The sequence below is a fragment of the Cyprinodon variegatus genome, unplaced genomic scaffold (assembly GCF_000732505.1).
Source record: "Cyprinodon variegatus isolate N-32 unplaced genomic scaffold, C_variegatus-1.0 Scaffold1065, whole genome shotgun sequence".
NCBI lineage: Eukaryota > Metazoa > Chordata > Actinopteri > Cyprinodontiformes > Cyprinodontidae > Cyprinodon > Cyprinodon variegatus.
In genome coordinates this window covers 40,099-52,851 of record NW_015151518.1, presented here as the reverse complement: position 1 = coordinate 52,851, position 12,753 = coordinate 40,099, and the positions used below count along the sequence as shown (strand labels likewise).

Genomic DNA, 12,753 nt, shown 5'->3' with positions numbered 1-12,753 from the left:
AGCTAAAGACTGATGTGAAAATTAAAACCCTGTGCCATTTATGTAATGATAATGAATTATGAACTCAGCCTAAATACTTGGAAGAAAGTAGCACAGTTAGACAAGTTCTTTTTTTTTGGGTCCAACTCGTGTTCTTTATCTTTCTTGCAACCTTACAGCATTGGCGGCTAATGAAAGGGTATATGATTTCCCACCAGAATTAATGCCTTTTTATTTAAAGAAAAAAAAATCTGCTTCTGTTAGTGTAATTGCAAAACAAGCAAAAAATAAATCTGAGCCTTGATTTGAGGTGGTTAAGATTTTTCCCATCAATCCAAAGTAAAAGATGGTGGACATTTTTTATTCTCTGCTATAAGAGGGTTCTCTACTTTAGGGTCAGTCACCTTCAGTATTTTTATTTTCTTGGAATGTATTTTTATTGAGAACTGTATGTTTTGCATTTTATTTTAACAGTTTCCAATCAGTTCATATATGCACTAATAAACAGCTATGCAGACGACATTGTGAAGCGAGGCTCTCTGTTTCTTTGAGGATATTTATGAAATATTTACAAATTCAGTGCCTGTATGATCATATTTAACCTTTATGTTTTTAGTTGAATAGAATCTGTTTTCACTTTCAACTAATTAAGCCTCAGGCTCTCATTCCAGAGTATTTTGGCTTCTGCATGTCTTTCTCTGACTAAGAGAAAAAGTATGTCAGACAGATAGGAGACTTCTTTGTTTTTTTTTTGAGTGCACAGTTTTTTTTGTTTTTGTTTTTTTCAGGAAACTGCATAAAATGATAAGAAACTTGTAACTGTAAAATGCAGATGAGTCGAACATTTTTTTTTTTTTTAAAGTTGATACATTGGAAAGTAGTTGGAGGGGAAACGTCTTCTAAAAAGATTTTCCCAGCCAGATTAAGGATATGAATGATTCATTCTCTGCCAACTGTATATGGTGGAGGGAGATGGAATAATGGGTGGATCTTTGGGCTTTAGTCCAAGATGCATCAGTGCCACTCATGTCCTAGCCTGTCTAACAGCAGGAAAATCGTCTAGTCCCGACATAGTTTTCAGCTTCCTAAATCATTCTTTAATTTCGCTGCTGTTTCAGTGAAAGAAAACATGCACCTGCAGACCCTTGTCATGAACAAAAAAGCCCCAAGCTGATAAATGATGTAGGGTTTTATTTACACCTAAGCAATGCTTCTTTTTCTAAAGAAGAAAATATAGAAAATACATTTGAAAGAGAAAAAAGATGGATGTATATGATATGAAATACAGTGTAAGGAGTTGTAACAAAGGGGAGTCTAGTTTTGAGTGGACACATATGCAGCTCACTCGGTAGAGCAGGTCATCTATTTCCTAAGAGCTCTCTTGCTTCTCTTGGATCTGTGAAAACCAAACAACAGGTCATAAGGTAAAGATTCCGGCTTAGCTTGTTTGTTTACACAGGGTACTCAAGGCAAAAGTTTCCACCCAGTCATGCCTTGGAGGCTATAGAACAGTGTTTGCTGTTATGTAAAACCCTAAAAACCTTTTCACATTTTACCATGTTACAGCCACAAATTGCAGTGTATCTTATTGTATTCTATGTTTGCCAAATCATAACTTATGTAATGATTAAAGTGAATGTAAGACGATGTAGATTACAATTTTTACAGATTAAAATCTTTAAAAATTATTTTTTTTAAGCCCCCACAAATGAATATTTTGTCTGATTAACTGTATTTACAATTGGGACTTATAGTAAATGTTCTTGCCACTCTTCCATTAAAGACGGATTTCCATAGGGGGTGACTAATAGCTGTGGTGTGAACAGATTCCTTCATATTGGCTATGGTTGAATTGCTTCAACTCTGCAGCTTCTCCAGAATAACAAAGAGCTTCTGTTTCTTTGTAAATTATCTTCTTAGAAGGGCTTTTCAGCTAAGCTGTGTGGCAATTTCCTCATAGGTTTGCTGTTGTGCAGCACAAGTTCTGTTATTGTAAAAAGTGAAGTTTAAGGAAAAAGACTCTTATCAGTTTCACCTGAACCACCTGCAATGTCCCTTGTTCAGCTTCAGCCAATCAGCCTCTGGACCAACTTCTTCTGAATCCAATCATCTTTCAAAATCCCCTTCATTTAGCCCCTGGCCTCACTTAGCTCTCCCACATGTGAACAAACCTTCACTGACCTCCACCCCATCTCCTCCCTCACCCTCAGATTGTTCTCAGTCCCACTCACCCTCTTGCTTATTTCATCACTAGTATCGGTACTCTGGCTGAAGACTACTTTTATTCTTTTCCCAGGTTTATTCCCACCATCAAAGTCCAAAGAAGTTACTAAATTCAAAGTCTTATTCAGTCTGTATTTCTGCTTCTATCACCTTGACATCAGTCAGCCTCGTCAGATTTTTGCCCTAACGGAGCTTGGTTCTGCTGGAGGTTTCTTCCTGTTAAAAGGAGTTTTCATCTCCACTGTCGCTACGGCATGCTCACTGTGAGGGATTGCAGAGAGCCAAAAGTTTAGACTGTTCTACCTGGTTGGGTGGTCTATGTAGTGCGCTTTAGGGTGGCATGTGTTTTGGATTGGCACTGCATAAATCAACTGAATCAAACTGAATTTAATCAAATTTTTCCAATTGCAGGTTTTCTCTGTCATTCCATGTTAAAATAGACTGACACTACAGTGTCAATTGTTCTTTAGGAATATAGCACCATAAAATAATGGTACCTCTCCTTATTTTGTGACTGACTCGTCTTATGTGTCCTGCTGTCATCATGAGACTTTCTGTATTAATATTCTCCAACCCACCTCTGAGGCAGCAAGTTTTTAATCTGAGCATAAATATATACATAACATTTTTCTTTACTTCACAATTGCGTTACTTTGGGGGTTTTAATCACATAAAATCCCAACAAAGTACACTGTTTGTGGCTGTAAAACAAGTCTTTAAAATGTTAAAGATATTTGTTTTTGCCCGACGCTGCATCCAAAGCGAATGTGTCAGCTGAACATGGGGGCTGACACATTTGGGCAGAGTCTCTATCTGACAAATAGATTCAGCATCAAAGGAGAAATGTTTCTCACGTTTTCTGATGGTCGCTCACACGATTTCTCAGCACGTTAATCTGGAACAAAGAAAGCAAGCAAATGTTAGTTTGGCAATGTGTTTAACATAACCCATAGCACCCTGAGGCACACATGGACCTCATATTTCTGCCTGGTAAATTGGTACTGCAGATCAAACTTCTCTGCCTCCAGCTGGTACATCCACTCCCACAGCTCCTTGGCCTTCTCCCTGTGAGGTAGGGTTATATGATTGTGTTTGGTACTTTTGGGAATTGTTTCATCACTTTCTCATCTTAATGAAAAGAGGGAACAAAACCAATGATAAGGCTAAAATTCCACCTACTTGAGTCTCTCTTGGCTCATATTCTCGATGTCCAAAGATTTCCGTCTGTCATTCAAAATCTTCCTTTTCTTCTCTCTCTCAGTCTGCCTCTTACCACTCCGCTTCTCATTCTGTGACAACGAAACAGTTAAATAGATCTGTTGATTTCTATCCTGGCATTCTTTGAAAACCCATCTTTAGTCACCAGCTTTTGCATGTAGCCTCCAAAGTGGAGGCTGGTCAGAGTTTTCTTCTTTTTTGCGTCATCCTCTGCCCTCTTCTTAGCCTCTTCCTCCTCCTTACGAGCTCTCTCATCCTGCAAAACACAAATAAAATACAGCAATTAAAATAATCAGTAGTAAGAAAACAAAAAAAAACTGGTAAAAGGCAAGGGAATCCTGATAAGACTTTTTCATTTCCGATACAATGCAGATATTGCAGCTTTGAGTTTTTACCAAAACGGATATTGTCCCAATAGGATATCAGAATGACAGGTCCTATTTTTATTACTTATTTTATAACGAATTAAAGGTTTAATCCAGTGATATTTCTCAGAGAAAAAAAACATCAGATATGAGAAAAAATTACCCAATTCTAATTCACCACAGAGTTACAAAAACTTTAAGGAAAGTGGATAGAAGCAAATTATTTCTAGGAGGGATTTGAGATGTGGGCCAATGCATTCCAATATGGATTTTTTTGGCTATTATCAGACCGACATCCTATATCAATATTGGATCAGGACATCCCTAGTAAAAGGTCTATCAACACACAGGAATACCTCAAGTCGTTTCTGTCGCTCTTTGTCTCGCTCACTGCGGATCCTGTGCTGCTCTGCTCGCTCAGATCGACGTTTCTCCTGAAACCGATAATAGTACGTTGCCACTATTGTTACATGTTTGGATTGATTCAGCTTCTACATAACTGTGATCAAAGCACTCACAATTCTTTCTTTGAGACTAATAAGTTCCTCTTCTTCCTTCTTTCTGCTTTCAAAGTGAACCTCAATCAAAGTCTGAAGCTCCATTAGATCCTTCTCCATCCTCTTGCGGTGTATGTCCTACAGAAACACACAATCAGAAAGATACGAGACTCGAATATAACAACTAACAAATATTCATCCGCTTTAAAATAAGAAAAAAGTTATATTAAAAACAAGGTTTCAAAAGGATAAATAGAAAATAAACGTGTGGTACTCACATCAAAATCAACCCTCTCACCATCTGGGATCTTAGGAGGGATGAGGTTGGGCATCATGAAAGGCCTAAAAAAAAAAGAATCATGTCACTACAGGTGCTGTAAGATGGAATATCAAAAATTATTTAGTCATGCCTACAGATAATAAAAAACAAGAGGTTGTTTCTCAGAAAGTATGAATAAGCCAAGTAAAAAAAAAAAAGTGTGAAATAGTCTATCAAGTCTAAGTTACCCTGAACTTTTTTGGAAATATTTGGCTTTCAAAAATTGAATTTTATCAGTCTAATTCTGATTTTATATGATACAAAATTTTGGGGTTTTTACTTTGTAGAATGCATTGCATAAATTAATTTACGAGTTTTTAATTTTATTACTGATATAAATTAAGTCTTAGATAATATTCCAATTCAGTAACTTGTATTCCAAACATTAAACATAGAATTAAAAAGAAATTTTAAAAGAAAAGAAAAGAAAATTATGAATGTTAACATTTCTTTTATATTACATACTTAGTCACTTATTTGGGCTTTGGAAGATAAGGTTTGAAGGTAAAGCTTTCCATTCATCTCATGGGACATGTGTAATGACTGTTTTAGATACCAAGCCTGACATTTTATTTTGAAAGGTATGAAATTCAAAACATCTACGTATTTACAGCATCTGTTAGTACAGACGGAAATAAAACATGAAATAAACTAAAAACAATTTATATGAAATTTTTACATATACCAGGTATTCTGGCTAATGTTTACAATAACCAGATCATCTGATCGACATTTTGAAGGATAATAAAGAAATACTTATAAACACCAACAAGAAGAGGACGTGATTATGCAGCATAATTATATTTAAAAGCATATATGGGTGCAGCAGTCGGGAGTGCAGATTAAAAGGGAGGAAAAAAATGACAGATGCATGTTTCTGGGAACTGGTGTCAAAATATTTCCTTTTTTTAAGAGTTCATAAGGACAATAAGCTCCAGTGCAGTGGAAAGGCTGTGTTTCTTTAAAAGATAATGAGAGGAATGTTCTTTGGACAAAATGGGTAAGCATGTTGATCTCAGTTTAACAGCATAATTTTCCTCACTGAAGACATATGGCCAAACATCGAATACGCTTCTGGTATATAAATAGGAGAGACAAGTCAATTCTGTCAGTAAAGTCATGGTAAAAAACAAAAGTGCTCATGCATGAATTGCACTTACTTGAACTTTGGTTTGGTCTCCTCCTCTGTGGAGTTGGGAAACAAACAAGGAGAAAAAAAAAAACTGCAGAGATGAGCTAAAGCAGACCACACACATAAACAGGCAGACTCCGGGAACAAACCTAAACATGCCAAGAAACCTAACCAAGTCTTGACAAAGAAGTCTTGTAAATTTCATTTCGCAGGAAATAAACTTGCCCGAATAAAAGAAACAAACAGAAAAGGTGCGATTGGTGCCAGCATTAATTTGGATGAATGGATTTACCTTCGCCCTCCTCCCCCTCCTCTTCTTCACCTAAAACCAAAATGAAACAGGTTATAGGCTTCACTATTTAACCCTTTGTAGGCCAAGTTAAAGTTTTTGATAACTTGCATACCCTACTGTATACAAATGGAGTACCCCCACCCCCCACCTCCATCCGTCAGTGACGTCCAGAAGCACAATATTAATATGCTGCCATTCAGCAAAAATACTGCTACATGGCTGAACATGTATTTTGGCATTGAACAATTTTTATTATTTGTTAACTACTGTAAATGTTTAAAAAAAAAGTTAACAAATTAAGTTAATATGCAGGTGAAGATTCTCAGTCATCCAGGCAATAGTCATTCCATAAAAGTTTTGTTTCCCAGGTTTGAGACGTCTTCAAACCTGGGAAACAAAGTCCATTGGATTGTTTTTTAAACTTTTACGGTTAAAGAGTTAAGTTAAGTTAAAAAGTTAAAAGCCAAGTGAAAAAGTTCAAACCTATTCAAAAAGTTGAAAGTTAATAAGCTAAGATAAAAAGTAAAACATTTAAGTGCCTGTATTAGTATTGATGATGAAGATTCTGGTCTAGCAAATTAGTGTTTGTTCACCCTGTGAGTGTTTTTCATGAATTTCTTATAAAAGAATTTTTTTTTTTTAACATATTAGGGCAAGTGAGCATTTGTTGTCTTTTCATTTACGTTGATTTTTGCCGTTAAATAAACATATTTTTTAAATGTTACAAAAATAATACAGTATTGTCCTGTTCTCCAATAGCACTATTAGCTTAAAACCACTGATTTTCCAAGTATTTCACTGAGGGATCCTATTTAAAAAAGCAAACAATGAACATTGGGTCTGAAATTATTCGGAAAATTTGATAAAAGTAGTGTTCTGTTAAAGAACAGAGAACCAAAGGACATTTTCTACGTCTTCAGAAGTGAAGGTTTCCATCATTAGTCATATTCTATAAATATAAGCTTTGTCGAGCTCTGGGTGTTTTTGTTAAGAGACACCTCTGGATAAACTTTGGTATGTTTCTAAAGACAGACTGGTTTCTGAGTCGACAACCTGTCAAACCAAAAAGTCCCATATCATAACTCTATCTGTTAGTTTATTTAGGAATGAGGGAAATTCTCAAATGAAATTTTTGGTTGTTTTAACATAATATAATTTTCAAAATTAATTAACATTTATTTATGATATAATACTCTTTGACCACAATGGTTCAACCTTCCTGTTCTATTGTAAATAGGTATAGCTATCTATATAAAAATAGTGACAGCACAAATTTAGATATGGTCACTAAAAAATCTAAAATTTGTTTACGTTACATTGGTTTTCGTCCGCAAATTATTTACCTCCTGGAAGCTCTTCAACTGCTTCTATTCTTGCATTGTAATACTTTTATTTTATCAATAGTCTGTATAATTCAGTTCTATTACTTGATGCATTTGCATTTGCACGTCATAACAAGGTTTACAGACAAATCCAGGTTTGTGAAGGTTTGTGAATTTTTTTTTATTCCTATTCTCAATTTCACCTTCAGAGCATTATTTTTTTAGTGTGTCTCTGGTAATTTTTGCCTTGGATTATTGTCTAAAGAAAAGTTTGATCTCTGAATATTACCATGCTTATCTGGCCTCAAGGTGGCATGCCATGTTTTCTAGGTTTGAAAGGGTGTTTTTACATTTTCCTATTCAGAGGATGAAATTAACAATGATCTGTAAGTTATTTCAAACTTGTAGCTTTGTTTTATCGAAGAATCTTGCTTTGAACTTCCTGAAATCTGTCATCCTAACTTTTCTGCTTTGTTCCTCAGTCTGTTTATTCACCTCTGAAGCATTGATGGAACAGTTTAATTTATATAAAGACACTTTTCTTTATATCCAGCAAAAAGAGAATAGAACAGATTGATATTTGATTAATGAAAGAAATTCAGTGGGTATTTTGAGGACTTATGTTTCTTTTTAATTATGTGTTATCCTTGCTGCAAATCAACCTTTTCTGCTCCTTTTTGTTGGATGTTTTGCTTTCTAGTTTTTTTTTTTTAAATGATAAAAAAAATAGACATTTAAATAAATAAATACACATATAAATAAATAGATATATAATTGTATAATTAATTAATAAATATAAAATATATAAATGCATATATGAATGTATAAATAAATGAATTCATTATTTTGTATACATGAATTCATTGATTACATTTATTTATGTTTTTCCTTTTTGGGTATGTAAACAATTTATTATTTATTTGTACTTTAATTTATTTATTTAAATTCATTTATGCTGACTTTTATTTATCTATGCCTTCATTTTTTCCCTGTATTTTTTCTTTTCATAGTTATTTATCTCTCCATTTCTGGGCCACAGTGAGTAAATAAAGTTGAAATATTGTAATTAAAGTCGAAATGCCAATAAAAACAAATGTTGAAAAATCTTCCTAGAATAAAGTCGATAATGAGGTCAGTGGATGTGAATAATGAGAGACATTTGCTCGACCGAGTGTAGTTTGGTGACATTTGTAAGCCTACATCCTCCGAAATTAAATTGGGCTTTTTATTGACAGTACAACTTAATTCTCAACATTTCAACTTTACTGACTTGTAGAGGAAGAAGGGGGGAAAAAAATCCTTCCTCATTTTTTTTTTCCTCACTGTGGCCCTAAAACTATAGGTTTAGTCCTGATCATGTTTGGTTTCACGTTTGATTTTTCCAAGTATCTTTGTTGAATTTTGGTCATGCTTAAGTTATCTAATCTAAAGTTCTTGGTTTTATTCTACCCCACCGTGTATTTAAAGGTATCTGTTTGACTCACTCCTCATGGTGCTTTTCACGCCATGTCATTTCCATTCTGAGCTTCTGTTATTTAAACTTCTTTAGATCTTTACTTAACAAACTGCCTGCATGCACTTTTAGGTCCGCTCCATAAAACTACCCCTGACAGGTTTAAATATAATTTTATTTTTTTATATATTTTTTTTTCTTTATTTTCACAACAAAAACATAAAAATAGAATAATGTTTCACTAAAAAAGAAAATGTGATTTTTTTTTTTTTTTTAAATAAATAAAAAAAATATTTTTGGACACTGTTTTATCTATTTCACATTGTCAACAATAGTGTTCTTTTCCCTAACTTCTTGAGGGGCTACTTTCACCATTTTGAGTAATTCATACACGTGTCTCAAAGTTTTGGGGATTTTTTCTTTCGGATTTTGCATGTTCAGCAAGATAAGATGCATTTTCTGTAACATGCCTCTCTTTCGCCAAATAAGAGAGACAAATGCCAAAAGAGTGAAACTGACTAATGTTCAAGAGCCTTAGGGCTAGGAGTGAGGAGAGGCTTTTAAATGACTGTAGTCACTCTGTCTCCTTTGACTCTATAAACATGTCCGTAGACGACAAACCTTCGCATTTGGAGATGCAAACTAATTCAGCAGATCATCTTTCACCATTAGTTGTGAATAAACAAATAATTACTCATAGTCATTAAGATGTCACTTAAAGATTAATAGAACCCAAAGGTGCTCTGCTGCTTGGAGATCAACCACAAGATTCTTCACAAACAAAAATTAACAAACATCAAAGTGTTCACTTAAACAAAAACAACTCACCTTGTCCTTCATCTGCCTCCTCTGCCGCGGCGGGTTTATCTTCCTCCTGTAAAGTTTCTATTGGGGCACAGAAAGTTCTAATAAGATCAGCAAGAATCTTTACAATATTAGGATGTAATATTGTGTCATGGCCTTATTTATTGTATCTAGAAGGTGGAAAACATTCTTATTTCATCTCAGATAATAAAAAAGACAAGGTTTTTATCAAGTGTGACTGAAAGCTCTGATTTCAGCTGTAATTGGGATAATGTGGGGAATTTTTTCCCCATCTTGCTTTACTTCAATCGTCTGCTTTTTGTGAAATCTATTACTTTAAACGGATTCTAAATCTACAGTGAGTAAAAAAAGCAACTTTTAGTTTCTAACTACTTTGAATAGTTAAGAATTGTGTCATCAAAACCTCAATCTCTACCTTCCTCAGCCTCCTCCTCTTCCTGCCCTTCTACTTCTGGCTCCCCTGCAAAGTAAAGTTACAAAGCTGGTTAATATGACCACAGACCCCAAAATATCTATAGCTATGAATAAAGATACTGAAGTGTGTTTGTATATGTTCGTTGAAGAAAAGCGTTACGCAAGTGAGGCTGCACGTGTTAAACACTGGTGACAGGTATGGCGAAGAAGATGCCAGTAAAGGCACATTGTGTGCCAATAGTGGCCCCACCCAGCATACCTTGGAGGCATGGAGAGAAATTTGGTGCAGAATGAGCTGACTCATTCCACTGCTCTATTTTCTCCAGGCAAATTGGCCTGCAGTTTTATAACTGTAAATTAGAGAGTTCAGTGAAAGTTTCTTGCAAGTGAGACCAAAGGAGGACTTCAGCACACATTGTGTATGTGGACTGATACTTCCTGTGGTTGGATGAGGCATAGAGAGGTCCAAGATAGAGAGGTTTGCTGTCTCGGTTTTAATTAATCACTTTCTTTAAGTCATTCTCCTTGGCTCCTCATATAACAATGCCAGAAAAACTGTGACAAGTGTGGTCCTGTACCCTCACTGCTGCAGTTCTTGTGCAGGCTCCTCAGATTTCCACAGTTTCAAATACCTCACTAGGCAGTTTCTCAACATGCACCCCCTGATTCATGCAAACTCACTTTGTGCACCTGGCAAACTCTCCCAACTGCCAGTAAGGGTATTTGAGACGTACATGGAGTCTCTCATTTGTCGGGGTCACTGTTTTAAATGAGTATGAAACCCTTGAGCAGCTGCATGATAACGCTATCACTGCCCTGTTTTAAGCTTTTACTTGAGCATTTTTACACCTTTCTAAACCTGTTGGTTACTGCATTTCCAACAAGCTGTAATTGACAATACCGGTAATTATAACCAACATATTTATTTTGTTAATAGGTGTGTTTTGCTTCCAAGTAGCCATAAATGTTTTCAGTCTCTTTAAAGGGCCATGATCAACAGTAGTAATCAGACTTTAGGTGCAGTCCACCTGATTTTTCGTAGTTCTTTTTTATTTATTTATTTTTTTTTTATCATTGAAACCGTTGATAATATATGATTCATTAATAATTTATACATAGAAATGCAACTAAACTCAAGGGAGAACTTAATTTTTCCAAACACAAGAAGCAAGTAAGCAAAAACCTGAATTTAATCAAACAAGTGACCTTTCCAATTAAAAGAATCCAATTGGCTAAATTGAAAGAGTGCTTAAATGCTTAAATACTTTAGAGGTCGGAAAAATCCAGGAAGCACGATTTGTAATAAAGGGAAAATTTTCCTTCTCTTGGATTTTTTTTTTGTTCATCAATATTAAATAATCTCAAATACAGCAAGGAGTGAAAAAATACAAGTAAAAAAGTGGAAAAACATAAGTCAAATATCTGTTTGAAGTTTTGAGTTTAAGAATCAAGATCACTTTAGGACGGAGAAAGAAAAGCAAAATATTTAAAGTCAGTATGACATATAAAAACGCACTACTCTCTCAGGTGCAACCATGTTTCTTATTCCACTTGTTACCCTGGTAACCTTTCCGCATGTTTTAAAATAATGCAGAAACAATTCATGCTGAACTCAAGACATCATATGTCAATGTCACAACTCAAAAGCAGGAAAATACCTTCAACAGCTTCTTCTTCTTCTTCTTTCAGTCCACCCAGTCAATGAAGTACGACAGAAAAAAGGAATTTTTTCATGTAACAAGATAAAGATAATTTTAGAATGTTGTGGTTACATACATCAAATACAGATTTTGTGGTTGGAAAGATGCCACTGATTTTATCTGTACTTGTGAGTAAAAACGTTAATCATTATGTGAAACAAATAGCCTCCTTATGATAAAATTTACCCATGCAGTGAGAGTAAAGCTATAATTGTCTCTGCACAGTAAGGCTGTGTTTTCTGTACTGTTGAAAGACATACACAAAGTTAAAGATTTAAAAAGACTGTAATATACTACAGTCTGAAGTGATAAATTAAGAGCGTGGGATTAGTCAAAGAAAACATGGACCTGATGAAATGGGGTTTCAGTTTAGATGGCAGACCAGATCTTTCTGGAAAATCATGTTGTGCTTAATGATTCATGAGTTCTTACCTTCCAACTCCCTGCAGAGAAACAAAGAAAGTTTACTTTTGAGCACATGGATGACAATCCATCATCGCTGAAGAAGCTTTAAGCCACGATGACAATAAATGCAAAGAAAACACTGAGTTTGGAAAGTGGAAATGGGTGGGTGCAGTCAGTCACACCGCATGTTCAGCTTGGTTATGAAGTAATGCCAGATATAACAAAAAAAATTATATAAAAGGCTTCCACCTACTCGTACTCCCCCACTTCCTCGTTGTCCGACATGGTAGGTCACGTTCAATAACTCTGCACATGAAATTGCAGATTAAGTGAATTCAGCTGGACTTTTTTACTTGTTTAATACTGCAATCTTACCTTAAAAAACGCAACCAGTTGAACAAGAAAGGAACAATGCTCAAGATGCAACTCCTGACCTTTACTGAGAGGTGAATGCCAGTGAGGGTGAAACAGGGGAATATCATGAGGGAAGAGGTTTTAGGACCCCCTTGTTGTGTTATTAATAACTTCATAGATAACGCATACTCTTCCTTTAACACCAAAAAAGGCTGCTGTGTGCACAGCTGTGGGGTGGACATGCCAAAACCAACC

At 35.1% G+C, this 12,753-nt stretch overlaps 1 protein-coding gene across 2 annotated transcripts; it reads right to left on the bottom strand.

Annotated features, from left to right (window-relative positions):
* Positions 1 to 1,272: 1,272 nt before the first annotated feature.
* Positions 1,273 to 12,610, bottom strand: LOC107101203 (troponin T, cardiac muscle isoforms-like). 2 transcript variants are annotated; one of them, XM_015400013.1, is made up of 16 exons: positions 12,520 to 12,610; positions 12,398 to 12,450; positions 12,172 to 12,182; positions 11,698 to 11,718; positions 10,041 to 10,085; positions 9,629 to 9,685; positions 6,026 to 6,055; positions 5,762 to 5,786; positions 4,561 to 4,624; positions 4,304 to 4,420; positions 4,142 to 4,219; positions 3,566 to 3,676; positions 3,382 to 3,491; positions 3,177 to 3,267; positions 3,057 to 3,097; positions 1,273 to 1,375 (listed from the first exon to the last, which is right to left on the bottom strand). In XM_015400013.1, exons 2-16 carry the CDS (start codon positions 12,427 to 12,429, stop codon positions 1,342 to 1,344), a joined length of 867 nt encoding a protein of 288 aa, XP_015255499.1. In that variant the 5' UTR covers positions 12,430 to 12,450; positions 12,520 to 12,610; the 3' UTR covers positions 1,273 to 1,341. The 2 variants fall into 2 exon arrangements, with proteins under 2 accessions (XP_015255499.1, XP_015255500.1); XM_015400014.1 differs by having other exon boundaries at positions 11,698 to 11,715.
* Between the last annotated feature and the right edge of the window lie 143 nt (positions 12,611 to 12,753).